This window comes from Pelophylax lessonae (genome assembly GCF_965119305.1).
Source record: "Pelophylax lessonae genome assembly, chromosome: 7".
NCBI lineage: Eukaryota > Metazoa > Chordata > Amphibia > Anura > Ranidae > Pelophylax > Pelophylax lessonae.
In genome coordinates, this window is record NC_138774.1 from 154,323,422 (window position 1) to 154,339,826 (window position 16,405).

The 16,405-nt window shown below is 45.6% G+C and overlaps 1 protein-coding gene across 2 annotated transcripts in view; it reads left to right on the forward strand.

The window, feature by feature from the left end:
* Nucleotides 1-16,405, forward strand: part of GUCY2F (guanylate cyclase 2F, retinal) — a 124,525-nt gene that overhangs the window by 53,871 nt on the left and 54,249 nt on the right. For both annotated transcript variants that reach the window (XM_082262587.1, XM_082262588.1), the window contains exons 3-4: nt 9,210-9,511; nt 14,681-15,035. In XM_082262587.1, coding sequence (XP_082118713.1) covers nt 9,210-9,511; nt 14,681-15,035 — 657 coding nt within the window. The remainder of the gene's footprint in view (nt 1-9,209; nt 9,512-14,680; nt 15,036-16,405) is intronic.

Sequence of the window (16,405 nt, forward strand, 5' to 3'; positions counted from 1 at the left end):
CTCGTGAACAACAGTATGAGTAATACAGTACAGTAACCTCAGTTATAAACGTCAGTACAAGGATATACGGTTGCATAGAAGATCAAAAGCTCACACGTTTCAATGCGGGTAAAAAACAGAGGGGTTAAATGCAATGCTATGCTACTCATCAGAAAATGGGAGTTTAATATTTGCTATTCGTCCAGGAGTGCCATTTCAGGGTGAATTGAGCCCCCTGAGACAGGGAGTAAGCATGGGCTTTCTCCCTGGAGAAGTGGGAGTTAAATAGACGTATAACTTCTAGATGAGAGGGAGGGTCTGATTGTTTCCAGCGCCTAGCTATAGTGGTCCTAGCCGCAATCAGGATATGGGTGTATACCATCCTCATGTCAGAAGGGATGTCGTCAATGCCTAAAGATAGGAGAGTCATGGCTGGGTTAGTGGGTTTCAGGATGCCTGTGATTGTGTGTGGAGAGGATCTCGAATACCCTTCTCCAGAAGCATGTGAGGCCTATACATGACCAGAAAATGTAGAAAATATTGCCGATATGGACACATCCAGCACAAAGGATCTAGTTGTTTGTAGAATTTGGATAGGCGGTAAGGCGTCAAGTACCATCTGGTGATAATTTTTTGGGATTGTTCCCAGTGGGCCACACATCTAGAAGCTTTATAAGTGCTGCGTATGGCTGATTGCCATTGGGCTTCGGAAAAGCAGTCCCGAAGATCCTCTTCCCAGGCTAGCATGTGGGTGGTTTTTTGGAAGGACAGTTTGCTATGGAGAAGGTTGTAAAACAGAGATATACCTTTGGTTTTGGTATGGGGGGAGGATAGGTATTGCCACACAGAGTTAGGGAGTTGGATTGAAGGTGGGGGGATGCTTTGACAAGAAGCTGGACATGGAGTTGTATGGGTATACAGCTGATTTGGGTAGGTTATACTCCTTCTGTAGTACCTCGAAGCATTTCAGGAAGGTTTGGTTGTATAATTGAGATATGGAGTGTATGCCGGCCGAAAGGAGCTTGGAAAGGGAAGTGTACGGGAGAAGAACATTAAGAGTTTGTATGGGGAAGGTCATCAGAGTACCCGAAGTGACCGTATGTGGGTGGGATGTCAGTATTCTCCATGCCTTGAGCGTAGTTTGCGTGGTGACGGGGGGGGGGGGGGGGGTTGGTAGTGGGAGAAGTTTCCAGAGGTCTGCTAGGAGCAGATTATGTAGGTCCATGGATTTGGATAAAGATGACTCTATGGTCACCCAGGCGGAAGATGGGGAGTGAGAGAACCACCGTCGCAGATGGGCTAGGTTGGCTGCTGTGTAGTAATCGTGTAGATCCGGGAGGCCTAGGCCACCTACTGATTTATGGCGGATCATATGTGAATAGTTACACCTGGCACGTTTTTTCTGCCAGACCAGTACACGGAGTAGCTTGGTCAGTGTTTTAATATATTGCAAGGGGATGTGAACCGGGAGGGTGCGAAAGATCTACAATATTTTGGGTAAACAAATCATTTTAAAGGCTGCGATTCTACCTGCCCAAGAGATTTCGGTCTGTGAGATTTTTTGTGCATCACCGGAATTGGAGGTTATGAGGGGTTTTAGGTTAGATGGGACTAGTGCCGATAATGGGTATGTGAGATTTTAGGCCCAGGTAGGAGATGTCGTGAGTCGTCCACGTGTAAGGTAGAGTGTTTTGTAGGTGTGAAAGTGTGGAAGGGTGTACGCCCATGTTTAATATTAGGGATTTACTGATGTAGTAAGATATGTTGCTGAACTTTTGGAGAATATGGTGAGCTGCGGGGAGGGATGTAATGGGATTTGTTAGGCAAAGGATCACATCATCTGCAGAGGGTGATAGAGTGATGAGAATGGGGAAACTTGAAGCCATGTATCATGGGGTGCTCACGGATGGAGATGGCGAGGGGTTCGATAAGCAAGTTGAAGATAAGGGGAGACAAAAGGGCATCCCTGGCATGTACCATTTGTAATTGAGAAAGATTTAGAGAGTAGTTCTGAAGAAAGGACTTTGGCAGAAGGGGAAGAGTAGAGTGCCAAGATGGCTGATGTGATTGGACCTGAGAAACTGAACTTGGTTAGCACTGCTTTCATATATCCCCAGTGGACGCGGTCGAATGCCTTCTCTGCACCAAGGGAGAGAAGCAGAGAAGGCATCCGAGCTCATTGCGCCTGGTGGATCAGATTGACCACTCTTCTGGTGGCGTCAGGGGCCTGCCTGCCCTTAACAAACCCCATTTGATCTGGGCCTATCAGATCTGGTAACACCAGGGCCAATCTATTTGCCAGAAGTTTGGCGTAGAGCTTGACATCTGTGTTCAACAGGGAAATGGGGCGAAAGTTGGCAGGGGTTGTAGGGGGTTTACCTGGTTTGGGGAGGGTGGTGATGTGGGCATGTAGCATTTCTTGTGGGAAGGATTGGGAATGTATAGTGGCAGAGAACATTTTGAGGATATGAGGGGATAGTATCTCGTGGAGTGAACGGTAATATTCATTCATGAGTCCATGGGGGCCTAGGGATTTGTTGAGAGGGAGAGATTTAATAGTGCGCAGAAGCTCCTGTGGGGTAATGGGAGCATTGAGGAAAGAAGCAGCCGTGGGGGTGAGTAGAGGGAGTTTAAGGTGACTCAGAAAGTTTTGGATGTCAGATTCCGAGGGTTGTGGGGTGGTTGCGTCATGTTTCAGGTTATAAAGGGAGCTGTAATAATCCGCAAATGCATCTGCAATGGCCTGAGGATGGAGTAGAGAGGCGCCAGTATGGGGGTGTGTGATGGAGGTAATTTTAGTTTTGGTCCTACGTGCTTTTAGTCTGGAAGCAAGAAACTTCCCTGCTTTGTTGTGTGAAGTGTAATACTGGAGACGGAGATGAGCCAGCAATTTTTCGTGTTTCTCCCATAGGAGACTACGGAGTTCAAGTCTGAGGGATGTTAATTTGGAGAGGAGGGTGGGGGAAGGTGATTGTTTGTGCTGTGCGTCTAAGGTCTGATTTTTGGACAGCAGTCCCGTTAATTTGGACGTTAATTTTAAATTTTGAACCTAGTTGGATTAAGAGGTGTTATGAGGCAAGTGGAAGCCTGTCATGCAGAGAAGGCTTTCCGTTGCTGGTGGGCGGAGCTTGGATGGAAACCCAAGGTGAGTAGCACAGGCTAGCCTGAGGTGTGGGGTCTAAGCACCCACCGGTCTTCACCAGAGCCTCTGATGGTGAGGATGGATTTGGCTGCAGATGGATACCAGGTTGCGGTCCCCAGGGTCGCCACACCAGGGGGTAACCGGTCAAGGTCTGAAGATGGATGAGCCGACAAGGAGAATCCAGAAGAGTAGTCAAGACGAGCCGGGATCAGGACAGGCAGCAAACAAGCGAGGTCAGGGACGAGCCAAAGGTCAACAGGTATCAGACAGGAATCAAACAGGAAGCAGGTTCAGAACACAGGAGAGCTGAAGACAACACAGCAAAGTGCACATGCACCAGCTGCCTTTAAATAGGCCTCCTTTGGCGCCAAACGTCCGGGTCAACGTGTGAGAACCTGAGAACGCATAATGTGCGTGGGGTCACGCACATTAGCTAATGCGTATTAGCCAGGCGCTAATTCGCGCATGCGTATTAGCCAGCCGCTAATGCGCGCATGCGTATTAGCCAATTAGCGTCTTCTAACAAGAGGCCTCTGGCATATGCCTTGTGGGTCATCCACAATATGGTCGGGGAAACATCCGAAGTATCATTAATTGTAAAGAATTCTTTTAGTTGAGTGGTAAGGGAGGTAAGGGAGTCAGGGCCAGTCAAGAGGGAATTGTTGCAGCGCCAAATATAGGTTTGAGGGAATGTAGGGTCCTGTGTTGACAGTCATGTGGATAGCAGCATGGTCTGACCACGTTATGGGGGAAATTGATACGTCTGTAACAGCTTGGAGGGTCTGTAAATCTACCAGGAACATGTCTATTCTAGAGTAAGAACCATGTGGCGGGGAGAAGTACGTATAGTCTTGTTCTTCAACGTGGTGGTATCGCCATGCATCGTGCATCTCCTCTGTTTTGAGAAGAGAAGCGAGGGTGGGTAAGCGTGACAGCTTCTTGCTAGAGGAGTCTAGGGAATGGTCTACCACCAGGTTGAAGTCACCACAAACGATTAATCTCCCTTGTTTCAAATTGTTGATTTTAACCCAAAGTTTCCACAAAAAGCGTAATTGGTGTGTGTTAGGCGCGTACACATTGACAATGGTATAAGGACAGTTATCAATAACACATATGAGAATCACGTATCTACCATCTGTGTCCATCACCACTTGAGAGGCGGTGAAGGAGACAGAGTCTGCAATCGCTAGCAAAACTCCCCTTTTCTTGGCAGGGATCGATGCCATAAAAACATGTGGATTCTTTGCATGACGGCATGGAGGGGTCTTGTCCCTGTGGAAGTGGGTTTCCTGTGTGGCGACTATATCCGCTTTAGAGCGAATAGCTTCTGACCTTTTGGCGGGGTGATTCAACCCCTTGACATTAAGGGATAAGCAAATCAGGGGCATTTGGGTAACGTGGGTAATGCGGAGTGCGCAGGGTAAGCTGTGTCAGTGTATCTAGGTGGAGGGGGTTCCACCAGTAAATTCCGTTGTGGCAACTGGGGTGTAGACCCTTTCAGGCTGGGAAGGGGAGAATGAGAAATAGCCACTTACACAGTCCATCCGGAGGAGTAGGAACGATGACCAGTTCATTGGTGACATGGTTTCTGTGCGGCTTGACGGGCGATCGGTAGAGAGTGCTAAGTTCTGGACGTGACGTTATTGTGTCGTGAGTTTCTGAAAAGGGTATACTGCAAAAAAGTGTGTTATGAAGAGACAAAAGGAACCAGTAGTAGGGAAAAACAGCAAACAAAGTACATAAAAAAAACAGGGTCCACGAGGACCGAGGGAGCAACATAGGCTGCAAAGCCTGTGGGGGTCAGAGTACGGTGTGTGGTACTCTGTTACCTGAGAGGGGCCCGGTGTTCCCGGTGGAGTAAGCCGGTGCATCATTTAAGATTGGCTGTGTGAGGCTCTAAACCTCCTAGAAACAATCTGCCAGTCCGGTTGGACGTGGGGAGGAGCGGGGGCCTTGTGGGCACGTGGTGAGGATGGGGGATCTGGCACTATCCACCATTGTCGGAGGAGATGGAGGCCCTCGTCCAAGGTGGAGGCATACGAAGTGGAGCCCTGGTATGTTATGCAGAGCTTGGCGGGGTATTTCCATTTGTAAACAATGCAGGTTGTTTTGCAGAGCTTTTGTAATGGAGTTCAAGTTGCGCTGAAGTTAAAGAGTATGTTGCGAGTAGTCAGGTAGGACTTGTAGTGAGGATGCTTGGTCAAGGAGGTGGTCTTTGTGGCGGAAGGCTTTCAGTATCCTTTCTTTGGCTTGGAAGAAGTGGATGCGCAAAGTACATCTCGCGGGACCTCTTGTGGGAGGAAAGACGGCTTGGGGATGCGGTGAATCCTGTCTATAGTTGAGTCAGAATTGGATAAAAAGTACTGTTTTAAAGAGGTCACGGACATAGTGAGGCAGTTGGTTAGGCGCCACGGATTCAGGGATTCCTCTAATTTTTTAATCGTTACGCCTCAACCTGTCCTCGAGGTCGGCCAGTTTGGCTTGTACACGGTGCATGTCTTCCTGGTATATTGCATGTGAGTCGACCAGAGCGTTGTAGGATGTAGTAAATTCACTCATTTTGTTTTCCACTGTGTGGACCCTCTCCCCTAGGTCAGTGATTTCTCTTTGGCAGCATGTCATTGCAGAGATAATGTTGGCCTGTAGGGAGGTGTGGAGCATTGTCAGCATGTCTTTAATGGTAGTATCAGACACAGGCTGCCCAGTTGTCTGGAAGGAGGAGAAGAGGTCTGGGACAGGAGGGTGAGTTATGGGAGAGTTCAGGTCAGAGCTCACCTCCATCAGTAGTGCGGACTGTGCGAGGTGTCTAGGGTGTATCCTGGGCCTCGATTTCGCTGGGCTTTGGGTGGGAGGCGAGGAATCCCCTGAACGCTGCAGTGTGTTCCTCTGAGCCATGGACGGATCGTGCAGCAGGGCGGGTATATTGAGGTCCGCCTCCCGGAGCTCCGGCGCGCTGGCCGCTAGAGGGTGGTGGTTGCGGCTACGGCCTGTGTCTCCGCCGCCATTTTGGCGGTGCCCGGCGGCCACGACTGGGAAAAAAATCGAAGAGTTTTCTCACCGGAGCCGCTGTGGAGCGCCTTCTCCGCTGTGCCATGATGTGGGCGAGATGTTCCACCGTCCGTACTGGGGTGTGGAGGGTTCAGAAGACGCAGTGGATATGCGTAGATAGGAAGAAAGCCGGGAACACACAAGAGAGCTCAGACTAAGCAGCCATATCTTCCGGCGATCGCCACGCCCCCTTCTCCATTTATTTTCACTACATTCTCCCATGCCCTTAGAAATGTGGGGTCTTTCAGTTGTTAAGTGGCAACATTTTCTCTGTGTACCTCTAAATCATCAAACACTAGAGTTTGCTGTTCCTCTTCTGAGCTGGCAAACCCCTCTCTAGGTCCTGTTGTTTCCCCTGCTAATACTGACAAGGGAAACTCAGTAGAATCCTTACACTCTGAGGATTCCCTAGGAGAATCTTCAGGCTCTGAAGAAAAGCTGGCCACCCCAGAGTTCCCAGAATTTTGGGAAATCCCTTCCCACAAGGGCGTCATGTGGTAGTTGGGGAACCAGACCCACCTGATGACACTGGTTGCCCAGGGCAGTTTCAAATGACACTGTTGCCACTAGATACTCTTGGGTGTCACAATATACACATATGACTGCCATTTTTCTAGGTTTCAAGGCTTTTTCTGCCACTAGGTCAGTTTTTACCAATGTAACCAGGCTACCAGAATCCAACATTTCAACAAATATTTTACCATCTATACACATTTTGCATAAAGGTTTCTCATTTCCCCTTACTGCAGTGCATGTAACACTTGCAAATAGGGACTAACATCTCACAGTGCATTGGCCCATCAACAACTGTGAAATTGGTTGCTACATTTTCCTCTGCCTGGCAGTGGTAACAAATTATCCTTTTAGTCACCTCCTGCGGGTTTGGCCTTCCAGACATAGCAATCCCCAAAGTGCTTTTAGTTCCCTCTTTTTCATTCTCTTTACCCCCATCCCTTGGTGCAGTCCTACCCGTAGCTGGGGATAGTCTGGTCTTGGGAGTGGAAAGTTCTTGAGAAGAGGTAAGATTCTCAGTCGCTAGGTACCTTTCCACAAGGTCCACAAATTTGTCCACGGTTTCCAAATCTCTATGGCTCACACATTTTTGTAAGGCACTAGGGAGAGACCACAGAAATTTGTCCATGACCACTCAATGGACCATGGGCCATTCAAGAACAGTCACGGAGTTGTTGTGAAGCCACTCCTTCGTTATTTTAGCTGTGTGCTTAGGGTCATTGTCTTGTTGGAAGGTAAACCTTCGGCCCAGTCTGAGGTCCAGAGCACTCTGGAGAAGGTTTTTGTCCAGGATATCCCTGTACTTGGCCGCATTCATCTTTCCCTCGATTGCAACCAGTCGTCCTGTCCCTGCAGCTAAAAAAACACCCCCACAGCATGATGCTGCCACCACCATGCTTCACTGTTGGGACTGTATTGGACAGGTGATGAGCAGTACCTTGTTTTCTCCACACATACCGCTTAGAATTAAGGCCAAAAAGTTCTATTTTGGTCTCATCAGACCAGAGAATCTTATTTCTCACCATCTTGGAGTCCTTCAGGTGTTTTTTTAGCAAACTCCATGCGGGCTTTCATGTGTCTTACACTGAGGAGAGGCTTCCGTCTGGCCACTCTGCCATAAAGCCCCGACTGGTGGAGGGCTGCAGTGATGGTTGACTTTCTACAACTTTCTACCATCTCCTGACTACATCTCTGGAGCTCAGCCACAGTGATCTTTGGGTTCTTCTTTACCTCTCTCACCAAGGCTCTTCTCCCCCAATAGCTCAGTTTGGCCGGACAGCCAGCTCTAGGAAGGGTTCTGGTCGTCCCAAACATCTTCCATTTGAGGATTATGGAGGCCACTGTGCTCTTAGGAACCTTAAGTGCAGCAGAAATCTTTTTGTAACCTTGGCCAGATCTGTGCCTTGCCACAATTCTGTCTCTGAGCTCTTCAGGCAGTTCCTTTGACCTCATGATTCTCATTTGCTCTGACATGCATTGTGATCTGGAAGGTCTTATATAGACAGGTGTGTGGCTTTCCTAATCAAGTCCAATCAGTATAATCAAACACAGCTGGACTCAAATGAAGGTGTAGAACCATCTCAAGGATGATCAGAAGAAATGGAAAGCACCTGAATTAAATATATGAGTGTCACAGCAAAGGGTCTGAATACTTAGGACCATGTGATATTTCAGTTTTTCTTTTTTAATAAATCTGCAACAATGTCAACAATTCTGTGTTTTTCTGTCAGTATGGGGTGCTATGTGTACATTCATGAGGAAGAAGAATGAACCTAAATAATTTTAGCAAATGGCTGCAATATAACAAAGAGTGAAAAATTTAAGGGGGTCTGAATACTTTCCGTACCCACTGTATATATATATATAAAAAAAGACGTACCTTGTTGATGATAAAATGCGTTGGACAGGACTTCCAGTGAGATCATATCTGCTCTTTGGATTTTATGGCGGATAGGAACACAGCAGCGCTGGCTTTATACAGGCAATCAAAGTTATTTTATATGTAAGTGCATTTGCCTTGTTTTTTATTTAATAAAAATGTGCTTCACTATGATAATATGATAAGTTCCCCCTTTTTTTTCCCTTTACATTGGATAATACCTCTCTATGTGGGACAGGTGCTTCCGAAAGACCAGTGGGATCGGTACTCTGGTGGGGATTCAGAGCTGTTATGATTTGCTTGGTAATACATGAATATCCATGTTGATGTTAGGGATGACCTGCAGTTTACATGGGCAGCACAAATGGGAATTCCTCTTATATTTATTAGATGAACTGCGCATGTCATAGATTTTTGTTTGGAAAAAAGAAAGGCACCAATCATTTTGTTGAGTTGGACTGCACTATATGGTAAAGTTGGACTTTTATGACTCAGTTTTTTTGGTAAAAAATATATATTTTCTGTAGTTGAAATAAGAATGCCAGCTCAATAAATTACAGTAGCTATCTTTTACATGCTTTTGGTGTAATTTGTACTGATCTTATTTTAGGGTTGACAAAATATATATTTTTTTACCCTCTGTTGCAGTGATCATAATGTGCATGCATTCAGTGCTTATTGGAGGCCAACGACAAAGGAAACTTCTGGAAATCGCCCATGACATGAAAATGACAGATGGTACCTATGTGTTCATCCCATATGACACCCTCTACTATAGCTTGCCCTATCACAAGACACCATATGAATCACTCAGATTCAGCTCTAAGCTCAGAGCCGCCTATGATGCTGTACTCACTATAACTGTGGAGTCAGAACAAAAAAGTTTCTTCCAAGCCTTCCAAGAAGCCCAGGACAGCGGTGAGGTTGTTGCCACAGTTATTCCCTCACAGGTATGTCATTTCTTCCTATTGCAGTAAAAATATTTTCATTATTGCAGCTATTCACTGCATGTGCCCATAAGTTGAACCTGAAAAATTTAAATGCAACTAAATGACAAATGGTATTCATAACTTACCATTGGTTCCATTATCCATGGTTTTAGGCTGGATTCAAACAGTTATATTGCAGCAATGCATAGTAAAAGATACTTTCTATAGCATTATTACAATCCAGAGTAATTCTAATTTTAATGTGTGTTGTGGCACAAAGCCACCCATTATGACTGGCAACCCAGTGCACATATACATTAATAAAAATTGTACCTGTTCTTAAGCGCACAAATGGAAACACACGTTGTGTGTTGCAGTGCCATGTGTTGCTAAAAATATTGCAGGTGAATTTTTTTTATGTGCTTACATGTGTTGCCAGCTCATTCAAAATGAATAGGCAACACTTAGCAACACATATTAACAGATAAAAAAAAAGTGTTCACTCGTGTGCGTTAAGATAACAAAGTAATGTAGTTGGGCAATAAGTCTGTCTAATGGGTTTATCTATTTTGGCAATTACAGGGCCAGGGATATAAAGGGCTCACTAACCCAGAGCAGTTGGTCATATTTCAATTAATCGGAGTTAGCTCAGCCAAGAGATAATACCTGATTACTCTGATTTGCTTGTCCTCATACTTACAGGAAGTGCATAATGCACCTTTAGAGAAGCTGTATTGAAACATATCAAATGAATCTGAGAACCACATGTGCACCAAAGGCTACTGACTAAAAGTGGTATTAAAGCCAAAATCAAACCAAATTATTTTGCAAAACTGTTGTAAGTTCTTAAAAGGTGTTAGATGGATTTGGGCTCCAGTTTGCTAGTGTATGTAAATCTGCTAGTACATCCAACACACCCCTCTAATCAGAGTGACAAAGATGCCCCCTGCGGTCCTTCATCCAGAGTGAGGGCATTGTAATACAGGTGGAGTGTTACTGGCCTGATTAACAGGTGAAAACAGAGAGAAAAAAGCCTGGAAATAAAAAAAAATAAAAAATGAATGCAGCCACCACATCTAAGGATTGGAATGTTGCAATTTATTACATTTTTGATTTTGGGTTTAATACCACTTGATGGCCACTGCTTGTAGCTGACCTAAAGACAGACACCTGTATTTATTCCCTATAAAATAATCACATTATTTTAAGATATGCTCTGCATGTATAGACTCTTGGGGATCAGCTGCTGACCTGCCTGTGCAACCTTTGATGTGGCCTTGGGCACTTTTTAGTTTCTACTGTATTCCATGTAAGAGGTTCTTGTCGAACTCCAAAGCTGCTTCTCCCCCTCTTTTTCCTTTTCCCTTGACCCCCACATTTCTCCTATATTCCCCTCCTCGACCTCTTTCCTTCCTCCCTGATGCTGCACAGAAGGTTGTGGGCTGTAGGTTAGTTTCTTTAACCTAAACCGAAACCTTTCTTTTAACTGGGTACTTATAACCCCTTCCTAACCAGACCAATTTTCAGCTTTCACTGCTCTCACTTTGAATTTGCACTCTCTTTGAATGACAATTCCTTAGTCATGTAACACTGTACCCATATTACATTTTTGTCCTTTTTTCTACACAAATAGAGCTTTCTTTAGGTAGTATTTAATAATGACTGGGTTTCTTTTTTTGCACTATAAATGAAAAAAGACCAAAAATATTTTAAACAAATGCATTTTTCTTCATTTTGGTTTTAAAATTTTGCAAATTTAGTAATTTTTCTTCATAAATTTTGGCCAAAAGTTATTCTGCTACATATCATTGGTAAAAATAACCCAAATAAGTATATAATATTTGGTCTTTGTGAGGGTTATAGAGTCTACAAGCTATGTCCATACCACATGTGTGAGACTTTTTCACAGCCTGGTCACATACAGAGGCTCAACATATCATTTCCTGACAATCTATCACCCTTTTGAAGGCCCTGGAGCACCAGGACAATGGAAACGCCAACAAAATGACCACATGTCATTTTTTTTCCATAATTTTTTGGAATATGTGAAAAGAAAATGAAAACGTATATATATATATATATATATATATATATATATATATATATATATATATATTACACAAAGTTGTCCATTTATAAGATATTTCTAACACCTAGCATGTACATAGCAAAAATTACACCCCAAAATACATTCTGCTATGATCTCTGGTATGACGATACCACATGTGTGAGACTTTTACACAGCCTAGCCACATACAGAGGCCCAACATTTAGGGAGCCTGACTACCCATTACACTTTTGTGAGCCACTGTAGGGCACTGATAAGCACTGTAATGGCACTGATGTGGCATGGATGAGCACTGATGTGGCACAGATGAGCACTGATGTGGCATGAATGAGGCACAGATGAGCAATGATGTGGTACGGATAAGCACTGATGTGGCATGGATGTGGCACCGTTGAGCACTAATGTGGCATGGATGTGGCACAGATGAGCCCTGTTCTGGCATGGATGTGGCATGGATGAGCACTGACGTGGCATGGATGAGCACTGATGTGGCATGGATGAGCATGGATGTGGCAGGGATGAGCACTGATGTGGCATGGGTGTGGCACAGATGAGCACTGATGTGGCATGGATGTGGCAAGGATGAGCACTGATGTAGCATGGATGTGGCATGGATGAACACTGATGTGGCACAGGTGTGGCACGGATGAGCACTGATATGGCACGGATGAGCACTGATGTGGCATGAATGAGCACTGATGTGGCATGAATGAGCACTGATATGGCATGGGTGAAGCACGGATGAGCACTGATGTGGCATTGATGAGGCATGGATGAGCACTGAGGTTGCATGGATGTGGCACGGATGAGCACTAATGTGGCATATATGTGGCACGGATGAGCACTGTTGTGGCATGGATGTGGCACAGATGAGCCCTGATCTGGCATGGATGTGGCATGGATGAGCACTGATGTGGCATGGATGTGGCACTGATGTGGCACGGAGGTTGCATGGATGACCATGGATGTGGCTAGGATGAGCACTGATGTGGCATGGGTGTGGCACGGGTGAGCACTGATGTGGCATGGATGTGGCAAGGATGAGCACTGATGTAGCATGGATGTGGCACGGATGAACACTGATGTGGCACAGGTGTGGCCAGGATGAGCACTGATGTGGCACAGATGTGGCACAGGTGAGCACTGATGTGGCATGGATGTGGCATGGATGAGCACTGATGTGGCACGTATGAGCACTGATATGGCATGGGTGAAGCACGGATGAGCACTGATGTGGCATTGATGATGCATGGATGAGCACTGATGTGGCATGGATGTGGCACAGGTGAGCACTAATGTGGCATGGATGAGCACTAATGTGGCATGGATGAGCACTGATGTGGCATGGATGTGGCAAGGATGAGCACTGATGTAGCATGGATGTGGCACGGATGAACACTGATGTGGCGCAGGTGTGGCAAGGATGAGCACTGATGTGGCACAGATGTGGCACGGATGAGCACTGATGTGGCATGGATGAGCACTGATGTGGCATGAATGAGCACTGATGTGGCATGGGTGAAGCACGGATGAGCACTGATGTGGCATTGATGAGGCATGGATGAGCACTGATGTTGCATGGATGTGACACGGATGAGCACTAATGTGGCATGGATGTGGCATGGATGAGCAATGATGTGGCATATTAGTGGCACGGATGAGCAATGATGTGGAATGGATGAGGCACCATTGAGCATTAATGTGGCATAGCTGTGGCACGGATGAGCACTGATGTGGAATGGATGTGGCAAGGATGAGCACTGATGTAGCATGGATGTGGCACGGATGAACACAGATGTGGCACAGGTGTGACCATGAAGAGCACTGATGTGGCACGGATGAGCAGTGATGTTGCATGGATGTGGCATGGATGAGCACTGATGTGGCATGGATATGGCATGGATGTGGCATGGATGTGGCATGAATGAGCACTGATCTGGCATGGATGTGGCACGGATGAGCACTGATGTGGCACGGATGAGCACTGATGTGGCATGGATGTTGCACAGATGTAGCATGGATAAGCACTGATGTGGCATTGATGAAGCACAGATGAGCACTGATGGGGCATAGATGAGGCACAGATTACCACACTGATGTGGCATGGGTGAGCACGGATGAGGCATGGGTGGGCACAGATGAGGCATGGATGTGGCACGGATGGGCCTGAGTGAGGCAAAGATGGGCATAAATAAGATACAGATGGGCATGAATGAGGCACGTATGAGGCACAGATTGGCATGAATGAGGCATGATTGAGGCACGGATCAGGCACAGATGGGCATGATTGAGGCACGGATGGGCATGATTAAGGCACGGATGAGGCACAGATGGGCACAAGTGAGGCACAGATGGGCATGACTGAGGCAGGATTGAGGCATAGATGGGCATGATTGGGGCACGAATGAGGCATGGGTAAGCAGTGCTGCGGTCTCCCTCCTGTCCTCGCGCGCTGTACAGATCGCTGTGTACAGCGTGCGAGGAGGTGAGAGAATTGAACCGGACATGCACCGGCTTGTTGACAACTGATCGCTCCGTCATTGGATGGAGCGATCACATGGTGAAGAGCCGCTGTCATTGGCCCTTTACCACGATCTGTGATGCGCTGGGTCTGGTGGATCAAGCGAGCATGGACACTTCCATGTGCACACCCCAGGGGGCAATTCTGGGAGGACGTCATATCATATCCCTTTCCATTCTTCCCCCCCCCCTTTTCCCCTTGCCCCTTTTTCTGGGTTTGTTCATACTCTGAGTCCTTAAGGTGCTTAGAATCCCTGTCAGGTATCCGTTTTAAAGATTTGGTACTAAATGATGGGTTATGTTATGGTTGCGGATTCATTTGCTGTATGCGCTGCTTTTTCTGCACTCACTATGTTGATATTCAGTTGATAACAGGATGATGGTTATGCTGTTTTGGTGTTATAGTGGTGTCTGTCTAACCCCTTGTATTCTGTGGGTGCTGGAACACTTTATGTGCTGCGTACTATATTCTAATATTTTCTTTTAATAAAAACTTTGTAAAAAAAAATAATAATTACATTTTTACAAAAAGAAACAAAAGCATAAAATATTCCTTTAGAACCACTGCCATGATTAATTATTGTTAATTTTTGCTTTTACAGGTGTCTCCTTTATTTGGAACCATATATAATGCAATTTATTTCACTGCACATGCCATGAACAGCAGCAAAAAGCACCACAGCTGGGTTTCTGGGTCAAGCTTAGTCAAGCATTCAAAAAACATGCAGTTTTATGGCTTTAACCAGTGGATTAAGACAGACATGAGTGGCAATGGATTCACAGACTATGTCATTCTGGACACAGATGTAAAGTCCTGCGAACTTTTCCGAACCTATGTTGTGGATATGGAGACGGATATGGTCAGATTCACAGGAAGAGCAATTCACTTTCCAAATGGTGTCTCCCCAAAATCAGACTCATACTGCTGGTTTGCAAATGGAAAAATCTGCACTGGAGGTGAGAAATAAGCTCTCTGTGTGTTTATAGCTTCTATAGATAAATGTATGTTTGAGGTATACAAAGTCTATGTGCAAAAATGTATGAGTATTCTTATAGTTCTAATATGCTGCACGTAACAATAACAATATCAAAGTGTCGAAATATGGTCACATTGCCACAGCTTATTATACTGGTACATTTAATATTCTTGTAAGAATAATAACTATAACCTATAGCAGTGTTTTTCAACTTTTTTTCAGTCAAGGCGCCCTTTAAAATTCCACACAATCTCGAGGCACCCCATTCTTACGTTTAAAAAGGAAATGAATAGTTTTACATAACGCAGCAACAACCACACAAATAGGACACCCATCGTTAGAGAACATTTATCCTTCAAAGCAAACACACCTTTGCACACTGGTACTGATTAGTATTCCAGTGTTTCTCTTCTCTCTGTTTCTCTCCCTCACTCAGCTAATGTGACCCCAGAGCTTATGGAGAGGAGCAGGGGAGGGGCAAACGAGGATGCTATGCAAGTGCCCAAAAACCTCCTTATCAACCGATGATGTCATTGGTGCTTAGTACACTGGCGACTGGAAGGTTGTAATGGTGCACAATTAAACCTTGTGGCTTTATGTTACTAATAGGCAGGCTTTATCTGCCCAATGGCTTGTATACAACTTTTCGGGCAATTTCTAGGCATTTTGCCAAGGCACCCCTTAAGACACCTGAAGGCACCCCAGGGTTGGCAATTTATTTGCATAATACAAATAAGCAGGCTTTGTCCATGCTTGTGTAGACTTCCTTTTTCTATAGTACAGGAAATTGATGAGAAATCTTGATTTTAAACATGTCTGTCGAATGAGTTCTTTGCCCCTGGGGTCTGGTAACAAGTTAGAAGCCTGCTGCCAGGGTCTAGAAGTTGGCAAGTTGCTCTGTGGGCAGCATGCAGAGAATCAGCAAACTCAGACTGGCAGCAGACACTTAACAGAGTCAGGCTGGGCATCAGGCGGAATGCCAGGCGCATCAGACTGGGCAGCAAGCAGAGAGTCACCAGAGTGAGTAGAGCTGGGCTACAGGACTTCAGAAGCAGAGATGAGGTGCAAGACTTCTGAACCAGCGACAGGATGCAAGATCTTTGAAGCAAAGAAAGGGTCCATTAATTCTAGAGTAGAGTAAGGCTTACATAGTTACATAGTTAGTGAGGCTGAAAAAAGACACAAGTCCATCCAGTTCAACCTATGATGTGTGTGTGTGTTTGCTTTTAACCGTACATTGTATACCCCTGTATGTTGTGGTCTTTAAGGTGTCCATCCAATAGTTTTTTGAAACTATCAATGCTCCCCGCTGATACGACTGCTTGCGGAAGAGAATACCACATCCTTACC